Source organism: Anopheles cruzii, chromosome 2 (genome assembly GCF_943734635.1).
Source record: "Anopheles cruzii chromosome 2, idAnoCruzAS_RS32_06, whole genome shotgun sequence".
NCBI classification, from domain to species: Eukaryota; Metazoa; Arthropoda; class Insecta; order Diptera; family Culicidae; genus Anopheles; species Anopheles cruzii.
Window position 1 is genome coordinate 15,676,011 of NC_069144.1, and position 22,272 is coordinate 15,698,282.

Below are 22,272 nucleotides of genomic sequence, written 5' to 3' on the forward strand. Positions count from 1 at the left end.
CTTAAATATACACATACACCGCGTGTGCACCGATCATTGCCGCCATCATCATCATCATCATCAGCGTCGTAATGGAAGTCGTTCAACAAATAGGCGCAAATGTTTGCGGTGTGCGTAGAGAAAGCCGCCCGCGGAATGGCCGACGAACATAAATCGACCCATCGCGAGAGGTGCACGCCATTTTGAACCGAGCTATGTGTCCAGTTTGAATCGGTTTCGGAAAAAGCGCAAATTCTGGAACCGGTGGAACTTAATTGTAACGGACTAATCGGTAGAGGGCCTACCGAATCGATAAAAGCACAGCGCACCGAAAAGCGAGAAATAATGAACACTTTTCGACCCACCCGCAATTATAAACGCATTTTGGCCGTCAGATGATGCAAATGATGCAATTCGATTTGGAATCGAAAACTCTACAAAAAAAATCGGTATTTTAAATCGCCAACATGATACAGTTAAAACACATTCCGACCCGCGCACTCGTCACGGATGGGTGGCAAAAAATAGGCAAATCAACCGCATTACACCCGAGAGGGGGGTTTACTATAGAGCCGCCGCACGCATCGCAAGTACATTGCGCGCGGCGCACACACACAAGAATAAAGCAACGGCGCAGTTAAAAAAGCTGGTAACATCACACTATTTTTAGAACCGAAAATAGCACACAATTTGCAAACCGTGCCACCCGTGTGGAGCCGCGGTCCGAGTTTTGCGCGCTCTACTTGCGCTGCCCGGGCGCATCAGGCAAGATGGCGTCTAATCCAAAATCCGGCCTTACGTCACCATCATCATTAGGCGCGCAAAAATTGTCACTCGGTTCCGCTCCGCGAGTGACAGCGCGCGACGGTGTAGTTTCGCAAGAACGTTCCCGATGCCTGAGAATCCACTACGACTAAAAGAGCGAGCATCTTTTAGAGGTCACCCACCGCCCCAAAAATTTATGTTGGACAACATTTTCCTAACCTCAAAGTTGCGGGTCTGCAAGAGATCATACCCATGCCATTAGTGTGAAGGAAAATCGCAATATGATTAATGTGCGCGCCGCGCCGCGTAACAACATTAACCCCTTTGTGGTGTGTGTGTGTGTGTGGGTGCGCGCGCACACGATTTAGGGAATTGTGAAATTACATGGCCGCGTGTGGCTTGGGCTCGAGTGTAATTGTGTCACACCACGCACGCACAACGGTGACCGACAACACTGCAGCGCACATTGCTGCTGTAGAAGGGTTCATTATTTTGACCCGCGCCGAATGTTGGTTGCACCACAACGGCGGCGACCCTCTCTGGTCGTGATGATACTCTTCTCTTCTGAAGCTATTGGTTTACAGCACGAAAAAAAACACTTTTAACGATTGCACAATTAGACTGCGTGGAGGAATTTTCGGACACCATTTTGGAGTAATCACCAAATATGGAGTTTTGTGAGTGGCGCGCGTTGAAAGCAACAACACGGTGACTACTTGATCGCCCTGTGCACTCATAGGATTTATCTTGATCGGAATCCATCTTGCGACAGACATCTTCGTTGGAGTTACGAGCTGTCAAATGGAAGTAGAGGGCTACTGCGACTGGCACAAATGTATTAGCCCCAACTAGCGCTCTACTAAAAGAGCCCCAGGAACGAGCTCGTTGAAAACTGTGGGGCAATTAAAGAATGTAAACCCAAGAACGGCAAGCAGAGCAATTTTGGGAAAACTTTTTGAGATTCAACTCTAAAGTATTAAGTTGGGGAAAAAGTAAACCATTATTTTCTCAGTAGATGGCTTTAGTGATCGATATTTCGTAGTATCTGATACTTTACACTTAAAAAAATGCTTTCACTGTTTATTGTTTGTTTTATTCGTTTGTGAGTTACAGAGTGTTAACAATGGAAATCACCATAGAGAAAATACGGTACATTTTACAATTTTTCTTTGACAAAGGCGAAAATTCAAGCTAGGCCGCTGAAATTTTGCATGGTGTTCATGGTCGCGATACTCTAATAGCTGGTAATTTGCAATTCTGGTTTCGTTGACCCGTTTCAGTAATTTTTATGTTAATTTTATGTAATTTTTCCCCAACCTAATACAATTTTTAACTAGTTCCAGGATTTGTTGAGGGAAATGCATTGGTCAATCAAACGCAAATCAAGCCACAGCCTTCTTGATTTTTGCCAGTGTTCGCAAAGTCGGTGGAATAAAAGACCACCAAACAAAAGGTTGCAGTTCAGTTTGCCCTCTGTTTGGCTGTACATACATTGGAGTCGGGGGCTCAGAAATCCAATCCAAAATATCGTTTGACAGCTGCAAATGGAAACGTCAAGGTTATGTGCGCATTGTGTCCCTGTCCCTCTTTCAGTGATCCTCAGGATTCCCGATTCACCCCGCCCGGGTATCAATCAAGTATGTTCAATATATCGGTAAAAAGTACTTCCCCTTTTTCGTGTGAAAGAGTTCCCTTTATTTTTTGAAGCCAATCACTCCCGAACGGCATTTGCAGCCTCAGTCAGTTTCGCGCACAGAATTTCATTAGTAAAATTCCATCCCCGGCGATCGGCGTGCTCCACAAGGGAGGATGTACGGCCCACGGGGAAAAAAAACCCTCAACATACGCACCGTGTTCCGTAATGATGTGAGGAAGAATGGAACACACTCCCACCCCCGCCGTATGATGATGCCCCGACGAAGAAACCGGGGACGAGCGGTAGTAATCTGGGGCAAGAACTTCATCTAGGATTAGCCCCGCTCGCGCGCGTTGGATTAGCTCTAAGACCTGTCGTTGGAACATGCTCTCTCCAGGGACGTCCGGAAACGCAGGAAGCACTGTGCGCGCCACTGGAGAAGTAAGCGGATTCTGAGGACTGCCTGGGAGCCCCCAACTAAAAAAAAAAAATGAGAAACGAGACGTACCCCTCCCAACAAGTGTTGTACTGGGGGATGCGAACGGAGGAAGGTACCACCTCCCCACCAGTACCCGTGGGAACCGCAAGCCGCTGGCCGCAAACAAAGAACTGTCCCGGAGCATCTCCACAGCGGCGTCCTTGCCGTTGCTTTGCGTCCCGTTTTGAACGCTCCCCTTTTTTACCTGTCGTCCCGACACCTGTGTCCTTACGTCCCAGAAGAACCGCGGACCGAGAGCTATTTCCCAGGCACCGGGCGCGCGGCAACATCATGACGAAGGATTTAAACGAAACGAGGAATTTGGTCCACGTCGTCGTCGTCGACCGCGCCGCGCTTCCAGTATTATTGATTTTCTGTCATATGACTTTAATGGTTCACACCCTTCCATTCCGCGGTCTCAGGTCGGGTCGCACGGTTTGTGGGGAACGCGCCCCGTTTACTATTTGCTATCCTGTTTTTGCTTCCTGGGGGGCGCAGCGCATCTGTCCGAAAGCTTTCTGGCGGGGACCCCCTCTGAGCTGCACTACTGCGCTGCCACAAGACATACCAGGGCCGGCCAGGCGGGCGGATTCTCACAGGACTTCCTCACCACCTCTTTGTCGTGGTGTTGGTGGTGGTAAGTTTTACCCAAAGTTCGATGGGATCTTTCCTTTCTGTGTGTGTGTGTGTGGTTCGCGGAGGCCAGGATGCGTGCCAGCAGTGTGTGCGTGACAACACGAGACACAGAGCCATTTTCCGCGCGCCTCTTCTCCGAGAGGTCGCCGTCGTCATCGTCGTGCTTCTTCCGGACCGACACACACGACGCGCCCCGCTTCGCTGGCGAGAGAAGCATTGGAAAAAAATAAGAAAAACAACATCGCTCCCCACAAAGCACACACACAGTCACGCGTCCGTGTGGTGCTTGTTCGGGACGACCGAACTTTTTCGGTTCCACACCGAAATTTCCACCGACGACGACGAGAAGGTGGTGGCGCCGCGCGCCATAAGGAAGCACACAAGTTTCCACAGCTTTTCCTGTTTTTGTTGTGGTGTCGGCCCGCGCGAACGGAAGTGGAAGTCCCCCCCGTTCTGGTGGTTGAGGTGGCCGCGCGTGCCTGTGTGTGTGTGCGTGCGGACGCGCGCGCGCATTTCGCGTTCACCAAAAACCCGACCAACCAATTTTCCCCGAAGTGCGTCGTGTGAGAGAGCGAGTGCGCACACAAGAAGGGATCTGACCATCTCTAGCAGCCGCACACGCACTAAGAACCTGCTGCAGCAAGGACACACGCAAGTGCGTGTCCCTGCCCTCGGTGTGTGTGCGTGTGTGCCAGGGAGAGTGTGTTTATTTTCCATCTAAAGGCGCGAAAAGAGAAACGAATCACTAACGAACACGAAACACACACAGGACGACACCGGCCTTCGGGGGGAAGGCGAAGCACCCAAACACCCAACGCGTCCCCCCGAAACCAGAAATGCAATAACGCCCCGATAATTTCAGACCTGGGTGGTGCATCTCCTCGCCCCACGACCCTCTGGTGCATCGGGCTGGACTTCACGTCCTTCGTCGGGGGGAGGGACACAGCGGGCAAGTGGACAAAAAATCCTTGCGAGGGAATATGTTTTCAGCATCGGCCGACGAGGCCGGTGCTTCTACTCCTCTCCAAATCTAACGCACGCAACGTCCGACGACGATGACAGGACGATGGCGCACAGCTTTCCCTGGGTCCCTGAAGTGGGAAAGCCGGAAGCGGAGAATCTCGCGGGGGGATGCGTGAATGTAAATGCCTTTTTCGGACAGGCAGGTTAGGCGCGCCCTGTGACCTCTCTCTCTCGCTCGCTCTCTCTCTCTTTCTCTTTCTGTGGGTTGTGTGGTCACTGCGTCGTATGTGCAGCTCTTGTGTCCGGTGCGTGTGTGCATTAGGAAAAGAACCGAACACGGCAACCCGGAGTTCGGCGGGTGGGAGAAGGCCACCTTCCGAACGCGAAACGTGGCCTCTGCTCTGCTGTACGCACAGTATCGCCCCAACACACCGATCCGGAAGTCCGGGACCACGCCAAGGCCCCGACCAGTGTGTGCACCGACCTGGGTATTAATTGCGCGCGTTCAGCATCGCTCTTCTTCTGCTGGAATGGGGCAAATGCTCTCTCTCGGTGACCACACGGAAAACATTGGACGGCGCGGACGTGCGTCGTGAAGCACCCCCTAACACCTTTCTCTCTCTCTTCGGTTGGAAACCGCAAAAGGTTCAATATATGTATTCTGCATCCCGGTCCCGGTGTCCCGGGGGTTCGCGAGCTGCAAACTAATGGCATCGGGGAGGCCTCCTTTCCGAAAGGCCGATCCCTGGAATGCTGGTCGCTCTCTGCCACCAACCCAAAAACAGGTGGAGTTCCGGGCGGCCTCACCTGGACGACGACGACGATGACGACGGTGACGGTTTTAATGGTAAACATAATATATTGCAAGTAAATATGGCGCTCTGGAGCGAGTGGCGAAGGAGCGAATCTAATATCCAGCGTTGCGCGTGGTGTGTGCCAACGCACACCAGCCAGCCAGCCAGCCAGCCTGGCCACAGGAGGCTCACCCACCCAGCCCAGGAGAGGGCCGACTGGGCCGGTGGTGGTGGTATATTGTGTGTGATCTCCACCAGCGGCGGTTTGTTTATGGCTCGCACACGGAGAGATCTCGACGCAGAGGACCACCACCACCACCATCGGAGCCGATCGATTCGCAAATGGCCGCACAGGCCACAGGCATTTGCATCATAGTAGGCCCGGCCCGGACCAACCGACCGACCGACCGGTGCGCACCGGCTAACCTCAAACCACCCGAGAACGACGACCCGATGCACGGAAGCGGCGCAGTGAGCGCAGGAAAAAGGAACTTTGCGGTGGCCACACGGCGATAATGATAACGGGCGTGGCGGGGGGCCCAGAGACGAAGGGATCTTGCAGAATCAACCACCAAGCATTAACTAGTGCACCCCTGCGGCCCCGGTCCCGCTTCGTTCGGCGCCCCCGGACCGTCCAGTGCGAAGACCTGGCCGCGGGAAGCAGGAGAGGCTCTCGATCTCTCTCTCCCAGCGAGGAGCAGCATGATGATGCAAAATGCAAATACGAAATTTCCATTCCCGGTCAGCCCAGGACACCGGCACGAGGTGGCCAGCGCCAGGTGTGGATGGGGAGTCCCCGCGCACCCGTTCGTCTTGGGGAGCGGGTTCGTATTTTATTTCCTCTATCGGTTGTTGCGTGTGCGTTGCGTGACTGGACAAAAGATCGAAATGCCCGGGAATCTTGCGCGTCACACACACACACGGGCGGGCGGGTGCGCACGTAGGAGCCTAAGGCCACCCCCTCGGGGACAGTTCTCGGACCGGGGGGGGGCGGTGGGGCGGGTTCTACATATTGTTTAGAATCTAATGCGACGACGACAACGGAAGCGCCCTCGCCTCGCTCCCTGGTGTCTACCCCAAATTGTGAGCTGCTCTCTCTCTCTCTCTCTCTCTCTCTTTCACTCGGTGTGTTCGGTGGAACAATGGAGAATTAAGGCTTCACCTTTCGCTGCCTCTTTCGGTGCGGCACCTCCTTTCGGTGGGTCACACACTATCGCGGAAATTAATCTCCCTCCTGCAACGCACCGGCCCGCACCACCGGTCACGGACGCTCGCCCTGGCAACTCCGGCAAAGTAGGCTTTGGCGGATTTTCTCGACCGTTACTTGATTCGAACACAGGTGACAGGTAAGCAGTAGTAGGCGGTGGGTCCGCGCTCTACTGTGTGTTGCCAAGGCCACCGTCGTCGTCGTGACAACATCAAATGTCATCATGTCTTCTCTAGCCCAAACTCAGCAACGGGGGGAGCAAACATCATCACCTGGGCAGAGTGTCCCGATGGTGCCGTCTGACAGTCGGTCCGTCCCTCGGTCGGGTTGTCAATCGTTTGCTGCGGCGGCGTCGACGAGCCGTTGAAGCGCACAAATCAAACAGTGAATAATTAATTTGAATTTGCTGTTACTGAAAACCGACCGCCGACAACGTCCGGTTCGCTTTCCCAAAGAGATCCCTCACCACTCACAGGCTCGGCTTCAGCCACAACAAGACCCTGTTGTGTTGTGAAGACCGTGTGCTGGAGGTTTCTAATCAGCAGCAACCCGCATATTATTTGACGATGTGGCTCGCTAATTGAAGGCCTGCCTACCCGCCCGGTCCGGCGTGACGATGAAGGCTTAGAGAGAGCGTGAGCGAAGGTCCACATAATTGCATGCCGGAGAGCCAGTGGCCCGAAAGCAACCCGCGCGTTGACAGTCGGCGAACGAGACGGACCACGGACTCGGGCCGGGCAAATAAGAAAAGGCACACACGCGGAAACACACGCAATGGGCTTATCATCGCGAACGCGCGGGCCATTCAAAATGGCCGCCGGAAGAGACGGACTCCGACAAAAAGAAGAAGGTCCTCAACCCAAATGAATATTTGCCGCCGACGCTCGGCACGCAATTTTCCGCGCGCACTTTTCGCATTCCCCCCTGCTCTATCTCGGGGTCGTCTGCACAGCCACATAATTTCTGAATTCCGGACGTGATGACAAAATGGTACATACCTGGACGCACGCTTAGTAGTTGCTTTGGAAGTGATTGAAGTCAAAACCGAACGGGTTGCGCGCCGACATCATCTGCGCCGCGGCACTCTGCGCGGCGAGGGACTGGTGGTGGTGGGAGGCGGCGACGTTCGAGGACGAAGCGGTCAGGTGGCCACTACCGGTGGAGGCGGTACCACCACCGCTGGAGGTGGCTCCACTACCGGCGTTCTGGAGGCTCTGCTGTTGCTGAAGTTGCTGCTGCTGTTGCTGGAGTTGCTGTTGCTGCTGAAGGTGTTGCTGTTGTTGCTGGTGAAGTTGCTGGTGCTGTTGATGCTGCTGCTGCTGCTGTTGTTGCTGCTGATGTTGCATCAGCGCAGCATTGCTCATCATTGTCGATTGTTGCTGCTGCTGCTGTTGGTGATGTAACTGTTGCTGGTGATGTTGCTGCTGTTGCTGGAGGTGGTGCTGTTGCTGGCTTTGCTGTTGTTGATGTTGCAGAAGGTTGCCAAGGCTTCCGCCAAATGGTGACTGGTACGAGCTCATCGTATCCATCCCATGCTGCTGTTGCGACTGCTGCTGTGACTGCTGTTGCTGACTGTGGTTGGATGTGTTTGCGTTGCTGCTGCTACTGCTGCTGCCGCTACTGTTGTTGTTGTTGTTACTGCTGGTGCCATTATTGTTGTTGTTGTTACTGTTGTGGGAGGTGTTGTTGTTAGTGTTAGTGTTGCTGCTGTGGTTGCTGCTGTGGTGCTGTTGATTCATTGGAACCGTTTGTGCTTGTTGTGGTCCAGCAACAGCGGGCTCTTTACGAGCCCCATAATGTCATTCGCCCGTCGCCGTGATCGTCGTCCATTGCCATGGACTGTGGTAGCTGCTCGTTCCTCCGCCACCGCTGCCGCCTCCGCCACCACTTCCGCCAACACCCGACGCGGATCCACTGCCACTGCCGCCGCCGCTACCGCTGCCTCCGCCACCGCTACCGGAAGTGCTGCCACCCGTTAGCGAGAGGCTGCTGCCACTGCCCGACCCCGGACCGCCACCTACGGCCGCGGCCGCCGCCAACCCTTTCTGGGCACTGCAAGCAGAAGAAGCAAAATGCAAGAAGAATGTTAAATTGATTGATGTTTAAAAATGGTTAACAGGGGTTCTTAGAGATCCGAAAAACATTTGACGGACCCCCACATCAAACATGTTGAAACTACAAACCGAAATGAGGATCACTTACGGCGATCCGTCTTCATATACTATCCTAACTATGTCGTTGTCCTGATGGAACACAAAACCTTTTCCGTTGGCCGTTTCTGGTCGTCTTTGGTCAATTGCTAGCTTCGAACGGTGCAGTAATCGACAGTAGAGATCTGAATTTAGTGTTTGGCTACACGAACGCAACTCATAATAAACGGTTCCTTTCAAGTCCCACCATATAACCAGTAGAACCTTCCTGTTCGTGAGTTCTGGTTTGACCACCGGATAAGGTGCTTCATCACGCTTAGACCACGATTATTTTCACACAGTATTGTCGTATACATACTGTTAAATAAGTACCGGGAATTTGTGATTTTAAAGAAAACGCGTTATTCGATTTTCGATATTTTTTGGCGCTGGATTGCTACACATTTCAGTGATTTTTGGTAAAAAGTTGAAAATTTTAAAAAAATCAGTCAATTTTTGAAAATTTTTTTAGTGTGGGCGTGTCTTGGCCCTCCGCCGATTTCTGTCTTCTCCTAAATTAATTGGCCACGAAACGGTAATTTGAGTTTTTGAAACAAGAAAAAGACACAGTGGATCAGATTTGGGCAATACGGTGGCTTTGGCATCATTAGTTTGTAGTTTTTGATCAAAAAATCGCACACAAGCAACGATGCTAAACTTGCTGGTCTTTTCTGGCCTGCGGTTGATAAAGGTTCTTTGCCATCCATTTTTCGGAAGGGACAGAAATCGGCGGAGGGCCAAGACACGCCCACACTAAAAAAATTTTCAAAAATTGACTGATTTTTTTTAAATTTTCAACTTTTCACCAAAAATCACTGAAATGTGTAGCAATCCAGCGCCAAAAAATATCGAAAATCGAATAACGCGTTTTCTTTAAAATCACAAATTCCCGGTACTTATTTAACAGTATGTATATCCCATTCTTCATCCCCATTACCCATCCGTTTAAGAAATGGTACGGTTTCGTTCCATTTGGCAAAAACTTCGTAGATGGCAATTCGATCCATCTTGTTTTTCGGTGTCAATTGATGTGGTACCCAAATATTGAGCTTCTTCGTGAATCCAGCTTTGCGCAAATGGCTTTAAGCTGTTTGATGATTGATCTTTAGCTCCTGGTCGATGCTCTGATTACTGACATGCCAATTAACTTTGTCGTGTCTGCCTAAGCTTTTACATTTAAAAAAACTGTAACGGGTTTTCGTCGATTTCTTTCGATTTTCAGAGGACCACTCATACCTTACGGCAGATTCAAATTGAAACAAACGTTCACGTTGTCGAAATTCAGAATTCTCTCTGTTGCTTACACGCGCTTTGGATCGAGCATTAGACACGATTTAAAAAAAACGATTAAACTAAACCGAAATAGGAGCGACGCCGGTGTCTGCAGTTACGCGGTGTTCACAGTGCCTACGGAAAGTCTTAAGGATTTGAAAGTAAGCCACAGCCGCGTAGTAAGCTTTGCTCAATCCCTTTTTTCAACGGCGGGTTCCTCCATGAGAAGTAAGATTTTCTCACGCTGATTCGCCCAGCACCAGGTTAACGCGGCCAGGTTTGGTGAAAGGCCGCAGGAAAGACAGACGAGACGAGACGAGCTTCATGTTAAAGTAATTAACAAATTCACTTTACACCACACCCGCACCAGAAGACGAGGTAGCCGAAGCGGCGTCTAGGAATAACAGATGCCACCATCCCGCCACCGTTGGGACACGGGGGGTGCGCGTTCGAAGAAAGGATCCAGCGAGACGGAGACTTTCCTCGCTTGGCACTCGACAGCAGCTTCGAATGATTTTAACTATTCATTCGATGTGCATTTTCCACTAAGATGCGCTCTCGCCCGGTGCTTTGTGCATTCTTAATGCACATTTTCCGTGAGTGTTGCTGTGCTGCGCCGTCCGTTCCAGTCGGTCCGTCCGTTCATTCGTGTGTGTGTGTGTCTCAAGAGCAGTCGTCAAGTGGAACAATGCAAAACATAATTTCCAGTGACTCAGACAGACCAACTTCGGACGACGACGGCCCGTAAATGGCCTGGACAAAGGGCTGATGATGTGTTGCGCACCCCACCAATCTCGCGCACAAGTGGATGTCCCCGGGCCCGCCGTGGCCATATCATCGCGCAGCGCAGTCGTCATAGTGTGCAGGGTAAGGGTGATGAGAAAAAAGATCAAATGCGCATTCAGACACACACACTTCGAGCAGCAAAAAGATTCAATCCCAAGCCGCCCGTCCGCCATCAGGGCCAATGAGGGTTTGGTGAGTGCGTGTCGGGACCGCCGAGCTGAGGTCCTAATTGAATTAAAATCATTCGAAAAAAGTGCATCACCAGACACACCATCAGCAGCGATAGCGGAACCCCGGGCCCCGCGATAAGACGCCCGCGGCCAAACCGCGTTGATGTGCGCGCGTTTGGATGAATTGAATTGATTTTCTTCGACTCCGCAACACGCCGCTGCTAATGAAATTAAAACGGGGCCCTAACAGTCGGGGCCGGGGACGGGACCTGGGACGGGGAATGTGTGGTGATTTGTTCAAAGAGCGCACTGAAAACGCACTGATGTGTTGAGGGCGATGATTTTTGTAGGGTTTCACCGCGCTCGTAAGAGGGAGAGTAGTGCTGCTGAATATTTATTACCGTGACATAAAAGAGAACCCTGTTCCTGTCGAACACCTCTCTCTATATTCACTGCACGTGGTACTTGGGGCGGTGGCCGCCATTTTAAATAAATCCGGGCTCCGCGGAGCAAATTGTGAAAAGAGTGTTGGCATTCGCGTCTTGCGCATCCCCATCGGCCATTCCCGTGTGCTACAAAAGTTATAATGAAACATCTCTATATCTCGCCCGGAAGTATTAATGGAACCACGCACTGTGTCCCCTCTCTCTCCCGTTCGCTCGCCTGTTTCGTTTCAGGGTCGATATCTCGATGTCTCCTTGCCTTGGTTCCGGATGATGGCTACGGGAAGGATTAAAAAAGACCTTCACAGTCGTCCGCTAGCTCGGACCTCTGCTCAGCGACAGCGCGACGTGCGCGCAGGGCTCTCTGCTCAGCACACGGCGCTAGAGTTTCTCGTTAAAATTCTTCCGCTGGCGAAAGGACGAGCTTTTCAACATCCGCGTGGCATTGATTGAAATACATTACACCGCTCTTTATTTGAATTTAATAAAGATAGATGGCCAACCACCGCCAGCATAGCGTCGGTGATGCTGGCTGGCCATATAGTTGAACGTCCGACGACGTTCTTTTGGGTGCAAAGAAACCCCAGAGAGAGAGTGAGAGAGAAGGCGAGAGATCGACGGAGTGTTGTGAACTTTTGGAGAACAGAGAGCAGCACCCAAGCAGACGCCAAACAAAAGACGATGATGGAAAAACAATAAACCAGCATTAACAGCATCATAGCCTAACACTACTCCAGCCGCTTCGGCGTGGTAATCTCAAACGTCAAAAGACGTTTTTGGAGCTCTCTCTCTTGCTCGCTCCAGAAGAAGCAGCAGCATTCCAGAGCGTTTGCCAGGGAACAATATGGCGCCGCACGCTCGCATACGTCTTTTGATGCAAAGTCGATTGAAACCCAGGGGTTGGTCGGAGCATAGCGGCAGCGGACCGTGGCACAGCAACGACGGCCACGACGACGACGACGACGAGATGGAATTGAAAATACAAAGGAAAACTGTCAAAGAGATTGATCTTCAAGCCGCACCCAAGTAGGCGACGTCGCCCAAGAAGACAACACTACCACAATTGCGCAAAACGCATAGTGATGTGCTGCTCTTGAGAAGTTTGTTGGCGTCTTTAGAAAATATATGCTTCGCCATTTGAATCGAACCAATTCGCGTGCAGTTTGCGGAGGGACATATATTTCCAACTACACAAAACCGTCGGTCTAACGAACGCGATATTCGATGGTTTGTGAGCAGAGCCCCCGCGAGCCGACCGAAGAAAGTTCCAAAACTTTGCGGTAATCCCCTTAAATTTCTTCGCCATGGTTTGTTGGTTGGCCTGGTCACACCACACATACGGGTTGGCGTAAGATAAGTTCCGTGTAGCCTCCGGGGCACAATGGTTCCTCCTCTCCAATACCACCCACCGACGACCCCCTGCCAGGGCTAACGGATAATTTTCGTTGATGATTTCCGGTCTATGGTTTTTGCGGGGACGCCGGTTCCGGCGGTGAACCCACCCCGACAATCGACGATGTCAGAGAGCCCCACGTCCAATAGGGCCACGTATCGTGTACGGAGAGGTCGCTCAGGTCGGCGCGGTTGTCGCGCGTTTTATGGCTCCAACAGACTCGTCGAGTGCCAGCACCGTATCATCAAAATATGGCACAACACAATGGCGCCCGCGACCGATATGAGTGTGCATTATGATGCACTTTGTGCGGGCGCGATTTCTACGTCGCGTTTTTATGTTCTGATCCCGGGCGAGCGGTCTCTAGTCTGCTGCAGTGTGTGGTGGCGCGTATTTTCTTATCGACTTCCGAACCACCGGAAAGCGGGGCCACGGAAGTGCCGACAGAGTGTGCAGAAGAGCCAGGAAGCCAGACAGAAGTAAATAAACATATCAACACGCCCGACGACGGAACACACACCCGGAATTTGGTTGCCGAAGAACACACACCCACACACACACACAAGAATGTGCTGGAATGTGGGTGTTGCTGCAGGGAACATTCCTGCGCGCGCGGCCCACAGTTACCTAATTTAAAACATGAAAACTTCAACAGACGGCCGCGGAGAGTTAGAGAGAAAGCGGCGAGGAGACAAAAGAATTCGTTTCTTCTTGCCCACAAAGAGTCTCCCGCGGGGGGAGTCGGTTCCGGATGCAGACTCGCCGTCGGACGATATGCGCGGCGGTGGTCGTGATCGGATCGGTACTGTTTTGGTGGTAAAAACCCAACAACTTCCGGCACTACCAGTCCCTACTTTCAAATTGCTGCACCAAAAACAATCGAATGCGCCGCATGATTCGAATGAGGTTGTCCTTAAATTCTCTATTGACTCTCTGGGTGCTGGGGGTTTCTAGCATCGCTCTTGCTTTTGTACTCTAAGTGGTCAAAATTTCGCGACTGAGGCTGAGGCTAAGATAAAACGCTGAACCTATTTTTCGTAGATGAGGAATCAATTAGTTTTGCAAGAGAAATATTATCCATTGTTTAGTTTTCCGACAAAAAAATTGTTTTAACTTAGGGAGCCAAAAAACGTTAAAACAGCCGTTTTCGAAGAAAACTGTAAGGACATCTGTTCACATACGACCAAACTTGGCTTTTCGACGTTCACATCTTCTCGCCCCTCTGAAAAATTGTTGACTCACCGATAAGCGTTGCTTTTGGTCTTAATAGCTGCACGATAAGCCACTGTAAACATTTCGATTGCGTCCGAGCTCTTAATCTCGTTTTTCACGCAAAATTTGATACAGATTCTGTGCCATCCATTTTATGGAAGAGACAAAAAACGACGATGAGCCAAATTTTGTTCAATCAAAACAGCTGCCAAAAATTGACTGATTACTCAAAATGGCCGAACTTTTCACCATAAGTTACTGACATGTGTAGTAACCTAGCGCCACAAAAAAATGGATATACGTAGCCCGCGGAAATTCAAATGTCGCGAAAATGTTCGAACAGACCGTGTGTAAGCCGCCATCAGACTTTCCAGCTCCGGAAGCCTGCAGATACCGATCTGTAGCTGCTATTGCTGACCATTCGTTGTTTGTGAGTTTCGCAAAAGATCAGAAACGAACGAATGTTTATGGCACTTGCAGCAGCCAACTATTAGCAACAAACTGGCCACACCACAGCACCATAAGGAAGTCACAACCATGATTGCGCCAAGCGCGCAACCACGAACCGCGCGAAGTTCAAAAGTCAGTGCGTGGAGAACACCATTGACGGGGGACGGCCACTGGCGGCGTCGTCGATCACACAGAAAACCACAGAGTAATAGTCGCCCTCTGTTACACTCGACTCAGAGGAAGTCTCGACGGACAGGATAGGAGATCACTTTATGGTTCTCCCCAGTTTTTACGACCTCCTAGAGCTGCTAAGTGTTGTGTGGTGTGCTGAAGCTTTATGGACACCCTTCGGCGTCGGGTTGGCAGCCATTTTGTTTTGGTAGAGAGCGCGCGCGTGATCGCGTTGTTGCTGTTGGGGCGAGAATCTGGCCTTCCCGGTCGACAAGGATCGCACACACACACACACACACGGGCAGACGGGCGCGAGCGCGTAAAAGATTGTGCCAACACAATCTGTCGCAACTCGCGACGAGAACGACGCCAGCACCGCGCGCAGCGGACGATGAATCTGCGCGATTAAATTGGCAAGTATGGCAAATAATTAGCCCCTGCATTATGAGGTCGCCGCCGCGGACGCGGCCACCACCACGGATGACGCAATCGTCGCGCAGAGCGTGTCGCCGCTCGATGATGACACGGCCGACCGGACTCCGCTCTTTTTTTGCACTTGTGGCTACAATTTTTGTCAATTTTTCGTAAGTCGTTCCCGGACACCGGATCAGACACCATACAAAATGGCGTTTGTGGTACACAGAGAGGTTCCACGTCTCGACCTAGGACTTCAAGACGGCGCGCCACATCCACAGAAAGGGTAATCAAATGGACGATATGAACGACTTCTGTAATGGTCCAACATAAATCTACATTTTCCGCCCTTTGCGTTATACAATTTTTTTAACGAACAAGTTTTCTTTACTTTAAATTATCTTCATGGACGCGCGGTGCTGCCTCATGGTGGCCTTTACTTGGCAGTAAATCGATAACTGGAGCTGGTCGGACACACACACACACGCATACTTGGGAGTTAATTGGCGTCGTCGGGGCGGCGCGCGCTCTGGTGCTGGCAGATAGTTCCCCTTTTCTCGGATCGAACCACGACGACGTTGGGAGGATATCAATACGCAAGGGAGGGTGGTCGCGCGTACTGGATGGTGGCGGAGTGGCAGCCGCCCACCAGAGCAACTCCCAGATGAGCTACAAAAATGAGGTCGTGCACTTATTGCTCGACGCGCAACGCAACGCGCGCGCTGTCGGGGCGCGCAGGAAGAGGTGCACCAGAGCTCCCATGCCACGTCATCTTTTGTTGGACGGACCCACAGCAGCGGCAGCAGCAGCAAGGGGCCGCGCAAGCTGAGCCAACATCATGATCCAGCAATTGGCGCAGCAGATCGTGGGGATGTGGTGTGTGCGGCGCAGTGCGCGCACATCGCGCCGCGCGGTACTATGCTCAAGCCGCTGCTCTTCTGGTGGCAACATGCGAACCCGAAACCCGCCAATCATGCTCCCTCCGCCACACGAACGCCTGGCCCCAGAACCGCGGAACCAGAGTGAGAAAGAGAGACGCGGAGAGAGAGACACGGAGGAGTAGAACGCAAAGTGTCATTGACATTTCGTGGTTCTCTATTTTACCTATTACACCGTTTCTCTCAGGGCAGAGCGTTCTTTGGCAGCTCCACTCTAACCGGCGGCGGACCACCAGCCCCCATTACCCCACCGTTCCGTTTGTCACCCCTCCTCATGCTCTTTTCCACGTGCACGATTTTACACAAACGTTAGTCTTTTCACCGCGGTGTATTGGTGGCGGTCACCAAGCAACCAGCAAGTTACGGAAAATTACCATTTCCGCTTTGTTCGGCGCCATTTTGCTGCTCGATCTGGACACAAGAGACAACAACGACGGCGACTTCGATTTTCGGCCGGAAGTAGTTTTAAGCGGTTGCGAAATTCATTTAAATTCTGAAAACCCTTCGGAGACAATAAGGAAAAGCAAAACTTACATTTTCCCACCAACATCAAAAGAAACGTGACTTTACAATGCTGATAAAACGTAATTGCAAAAGAATGCATCGAAATTAGAATCGACATGTTTACTTGGATTGCCAATGACAACGTATGATGAACATCGAACATCGTCGTTCGACTGAAGAAATTGACGAAGATCTGCGTTGATGTAAATTAATATTTTAAAGGCAAATTACGCAAATGTGTAAATTGTTCCTTACAATCGTGGGATTCTTGACTCGCATTATTTATCAATGCATTAGTAACATTTCTTATCGCTGTTTCTTATCAGTTTCTTTTGAAACCTGGTGCGCCATGTGTTGATGGGTAGCAATTACTACGACTGCGACTAAATATGTGCGATTTGCGACAAATTGATATGATAGACGCCTAAGAACAAAAGGATTGTCTAACTGGTAAATGTAAATATGTTTAATAAAATGGATTATAAAAACCTTTTACGAACCACTAAACGAAAGAAAACAAGACAAACCCAAATGAATGAGAAAATAGAGAAGTGACGAAGAAAGAGTTTCAAACACATAGCATTAAACATAAAAGGTGTAAAACCAATCCAATTTTACAGCGTTCTTCACGGTTGTGGAAATAACATCGGGAACCGAAAAAAGAAGAAGACAACTTACGCACCGGGTGTGCTAAGTAAGAAAGAAAATATGAAAGAAGACCATTTTCGCTTGATTACAACAGCACCACTAGCAAAAGCCGCGGGCCGCGAGAGTGTCTCGCAAAAAGAACGGGTTCGAGACTGGCCACTGGCAACCCCACCACCATCTTCGCTTCGCTTTTAATGAGGCTTGATCCGATTCTGTCTCTCTAATCTGGCCCCGTCAATCTGGCTGGCGTTGCGCGTTGTGCGTTCCCCGCGCACACCGAAAGGTGTACCCATCGGGCCACGTCGCGTCGGAAACAATCCCTGCCATCGCAGCAGCAATGCCACCACAAGAAGTTCGCCGGGATCCGGGTGTTCAATGGAGGATCCGAATCCGAAACGGGGTTTTTCGTGTGGGGCAGGTCCGGTCTCTCCCGTAAAAGGGGTGCTCTGCATAGATCTTTTCTCCCGCTGCCAAACACACCAATACTACCCAACTAATGCCCAACAACGACCACCACGACCACGACGATGGCGACGTTTTCCCGTTTCCACAGATTGCATCGCTCAATGGCCAACTAATGATCGGTGTGTTCTTGCGGTGCGCCGCCGCTGCTGCTGCTGTTGGGTTTGGTGCAAGCTGAATAAATTCCTTCCCTTAAGCCACCGCCGTTCGTCGTCGTCGTCGTTCTGCAATCTCCTGGCAGCGTGAGAGACGCTGATCTATTTTCCTTGATGTTGCCTTTGGTGGTGGCTTCTTACAAGTTGCCAGCCACAGGGCTCGGAGGATTAACGGAACAACCGAACGGAGAACACCGTGCGCGCTACGCCATCGTGTTTCGATTTATTATGCCGTGTATTTCCGCCTGATTGCCTTCTCGTTGTATCATTTGGACTTAGTTGCATCAATGGACTATGGACATCAATCGACAGTATAGTTATTTTAACCATTATTTTATTTCCATCTTAAGTCTGCGAGTAACAAGACGAAGTCAAGTATCTTAGGCAAATAAGTTAGTGGATCGAGAAACGATTTCAACGCTAAGATGAGCGTCAATGCCGACAGTTAAGAATTTTAACAAACACCCTCCAGATCATATCTGTTGTAACGATGAAATCCCCATATCGGGAGCCTACAAATGACCACTTGACTAAAGCAAACAGAATACTCGGATTTACCATCAGACTGACCCTATGTGTCATTCTGCTGCCAATGAGTACGTCTCTTGATCGAGTATTGGAACGTTCTCTACTATCCCTACATTACAACTTACTCCAAGAGGCAAACAAACGAGGGAACTCCCAAAGCTACGGAAGGGAACTATGGAATTTCTCCAACTCGTGTGCCTACGACCCATCGGGACCTTGGTCTGGAGCATCGGTATTGCGCGGGATACGGCATCGGTATTGCGCAATGTTGCATCATGTTACTAACATATTAATGGGAGCTGCGCCGGCATTAACGGACCGGACGCACGCAAACGCGCACCACGTAGCGTCGGACTTCGCATGGTCGTGACTACAACCATGCTTCACATGAATCCGATGCAGATTCTCCAATGCACCGACGTCTGTATCTGAGCCACATAATTAGGCTTCAGTGTTCATTTAAGTTAATTCATAATACATAAATTCCTAGAACCTACGAACTTTGTTTAAAAGGAACCCATTTTCAAACGGAATCCCGTCGGACAACGATGGCGACGTACCACCGACTTGCATTCGTCGCGTTAAAGTTGACCACTTCCTACCGCGAGGAACCGATGATGCGCCAAAAAAGTCAAACACCGAAAATACGGCATCAACAGAGCAATTTCGGTTTAATCGTTCGTGAAACTCACGCTCCCGGCGGGTGGTGGCCGGCGCAATTGGGTGGACCTTTTTTTATGTTACATTCAATTGAGTCCGCCGCCGCCGGTTGAGTACAATTTTTTAATCATTTTCATAATTCTCGAATCCATTTCGAGCCACACACACCCGTGTGCTCGATATAACCCCGGCCGCTACACACAGCCCGCCCGGGGGGCCCAACAGGGATCAACGGTGGGTCAATCAGCGGAGCGAACCGAGTTCTCTGCTTGACCACCTCCTCCGAAACGCGGCGGTTGAAATGGTGGTGCGTTGTTGCTTAATTATTTTTAATTTCGTTACCTTTAATTTACCTCAATCTGTCCCTCTCTTTCTCTCTCCCGGGGGTCCACCAGCAGCTGGAGTTCACCGTGACTTTTTCCCGACTCCTTTCTTTCACGTTCTGCATCCTTCACTCTCTCTCGTTCTATCTCTTTCTGTTCAATTTGTGCATTCATATGTGCATCGGATGCCGCCTCCGTGGGGGTTTTGTGCACGCCGCACGGGCACGTTGCATGACGTGAGTTGAACCTTTCCATTCAAACGGAACCGCAAAAAACGATAGTGGGGACGTGTAGATAGAAGCAGGTTACACACACACACACACACATACACGGACTGCCCGCATAGCCAAGGGCCATCGGGGGTGGTGGTGCGATGTGGAGATAGTGCTGCAAACGATCGATTTCTGGCACATGAACTGGTTCTCGACGTTATCACAAACCGCGAGCACCCCGTCCGACGCCGTACTCCAAATACGGCGGCGGAATAAATTATCGCCTCCGGGACGGGACGGGCCGGACCGGGGCCCTTTCTGCCCTCTAGATAGCCCACAGCGGCCCTTCCTCCCCTGGTTCGGTACGTCATCATCACCAACGTCCGCGGCAGGGCGACAGGCGTGCTATATTAAATGTATAACCTTCGAAAACGGACAAATACCCGTACACTTCGCCGTTACACCACAGATTCCGGGGGGCGGTGAGGTGGCTCCAGAAATGATTTGGCCACACGAAGGCGCAGAAAGCATCGGTAAAAAATGCAATCATCGGGGCGAGTGCACGACGGTAAAGATTGGGGGTTTGTTGTTGTTGTTTTTTTTCGGCGTAGGTCCTCGCATCCAACTGACAGGCCACGACGCGAGCGACCAATTTGTTGCCAGCAGGCGCGAGTAGATTTTTAATTTCTCGCAGCGTGCGCTTCCCACCACGGCACGATGTCTCATTATGCTGCCACGGGCAGGACCACGGGCACCGGCCCCTGAACCCATGACAGCGTAAGAGAGAAACATAAACCCGCATACACTTGGGGAGGGTTCATTGTTTTGATAAGACGAAAGTCAGCGGTCGCCACAAGAACCGCAGCGCACCGGCCCCCCACAGGAAGTCATCAAAAGTCGTCGAAAGTTACGCGCACTGTAAGCTGGGTGGGCGGTTATTGAAAAGTTGCCTCTAATACCTCGTAAAGTTGACGTTTAATGCGCCGTGCTCCGTGCGGTTCCGCGACACAAACTTGTCGTCGCCAGAGGACGCCACAGGACGGGTGGGTCAGGACATTAAAAGTAGCTCTTCGCATTAAAGGGGGCAAAAAAAAGTTCTTCTCTTGGAGACACCACCACCCACACATATCGGTGTGGCCTTCGCAGGACACTTGTTTTAAATTTTACTACCGTTCGCCCAGCTCCTTGCAAAGGACCCCATGATGAGTCACCGGGACGGATTTTATCATTTTTGTTTCCCGATGCCACAGTACAGTACTTTCAAGCATTCCGTTTGGTCCGCTCTCTCTGCTCTACGTTCTTCTCTCGGTTGATTGAGCGAAAATAATGAGCTTTTCTTTATTTTATTTCGTCCATCCCGACACCGCTGCTGCATGTAGCCGGCCTTACCCCCAGGCAGGTCCACTTAGGGCGACAAAAAAAACGAAAGAAATGTAACCGACGGCGTGGCCGCGTGTTTTATATCATTGTTAAATACAATTGCATTGGTTGCCCTCCCCCCGTGGGCTGGTTTTACAATTTCCGTTCTTTGGTCAACTTTACACAACTGCGCGGGACGGTGGAGTACGGATTTCCAATTCCCTTTCGTTCGGTGGGTTTTCTTTGCTGTGGTTAGGAGGAAGTGGGATCAGAAAATGGTTTTTCTCTCATCCCGATCCCGGCCGCCGAAGGCCTGGCCCCACGCGGACTATCCGCATGTTTGCCAGATTTGGCCACAATTGGATGCTTCCATTATTTATTGCTTCGGTCTCTCTGTCGATTTTAGTGATTTTATTGGCTTAATATGTCAACAGAGAACGGAAAAGTAGCTTTCATAAATTGATTACAAGAAAAAGGGCTAACCAAAGACCTAATACGCAAAAGCTTTCAGTGCTCGGTGACTACACTGTAACGGTGGTTACTCAGAGTCAGTGTAGTTTTGCCAACGAAATTACTTTGTAAAATAATTGCAATCAAACGCACACGATATGCTCGGGGTTGGCTCGCTGGGAACGGCGAATTTCGAAGCCGGAGAGGTCACCAGCGCCGGCCACAAGCCACAGCATAAAAACATATCTTTCTCCTACCAAAAACGAGAGAAAAATCCTGCCCAGTCCCCGTGTGGCGTTCGCCGGATGCGCCGCGGAAGTGAAATGGAAGAAAACCCGCTGTGCAGGCGGCGACGGATTCACAGAAAGAGAGAGAGAGACAGAATGGGCTCCCCACAAAGTGTCAAAAAAGCTGCGCCAGAGCTGCGGGCGGCGATGATATCACACAGGGCGATGGTGGAGGCCACCGAGCCGCCCCCTCCCGGCGGGTGGCTGATGATTGATGGAAAATTGTTTCATTGTGTTGTGCTTAATTGCGCTGCATTTGTTTGCTTTCAGTTTCAGGTCCGTCCGTTTCGGACCTCTACCAGCCGCCGGATCACCAGCACGACGGAATCAATCGCTCGGGTCCACCAAGCGGGTCCCAGGAGGACTCTTTGCAGGAGGAAAGGAGAGAGAGAGAGAAAGAACGGACCAGAGCGAGAGACAGCAGCAACCAGCGGGTGGGATTTTATTTCGAGTCTTTCGTTTTTGGATTATTTCATTTCATGTTTCATTTACTTCCCAATTGTGTTGCTGATAGCCTTTTGGCTTCGGCGCGGAAGCCGGCGGCGAGCCGGCTGTGGTGAATTTTACGGATTTTTTGGCCGATCTCTCACGAACCTCCTCCTCTGGTGCAGAGCCTCGGGCGCTTGTGGCTCTCCTCTTCGCCATTTCTTTTTGACTTCCAGTGGCGCTTTTTCGCTACGCCAAAGCACGCCATCAAAAGTGGCAGGAATCGACACGCACGGATCGTGTCAGGACGCTGCAGGACACAATCAAAGGGCAACACAGGGCGGCGACAGTAAAAACTAGCG

General features: G+C 51.1%; 1 protein-coding gene across 1 annotated transcript in view; it reads right to left on the reverse strand.

Annotated features, from left to right (window-relative positions):
- Positions 1 to 8,257: 8,257 nt before the first annotated feature.
- LOC128278523 (pneumococcal serine-rich repeat protein-like) overlaps positions 8,258 to 22,272 on the reverse strand; it is a 28,866-nt gene continuing 14,851 nt past the window's right edge. Inside the window, exon 7 of the mRNA XM_053017252.1 lies at positions 8,258 to 8,510. Within this exon, the coding sequence (XP_052873212.1) occupies positions 8,258 to 8,510 (253 nt within the window). The remainder of the gene's footprint in view (positions 8,511 to 22,272) is intronic.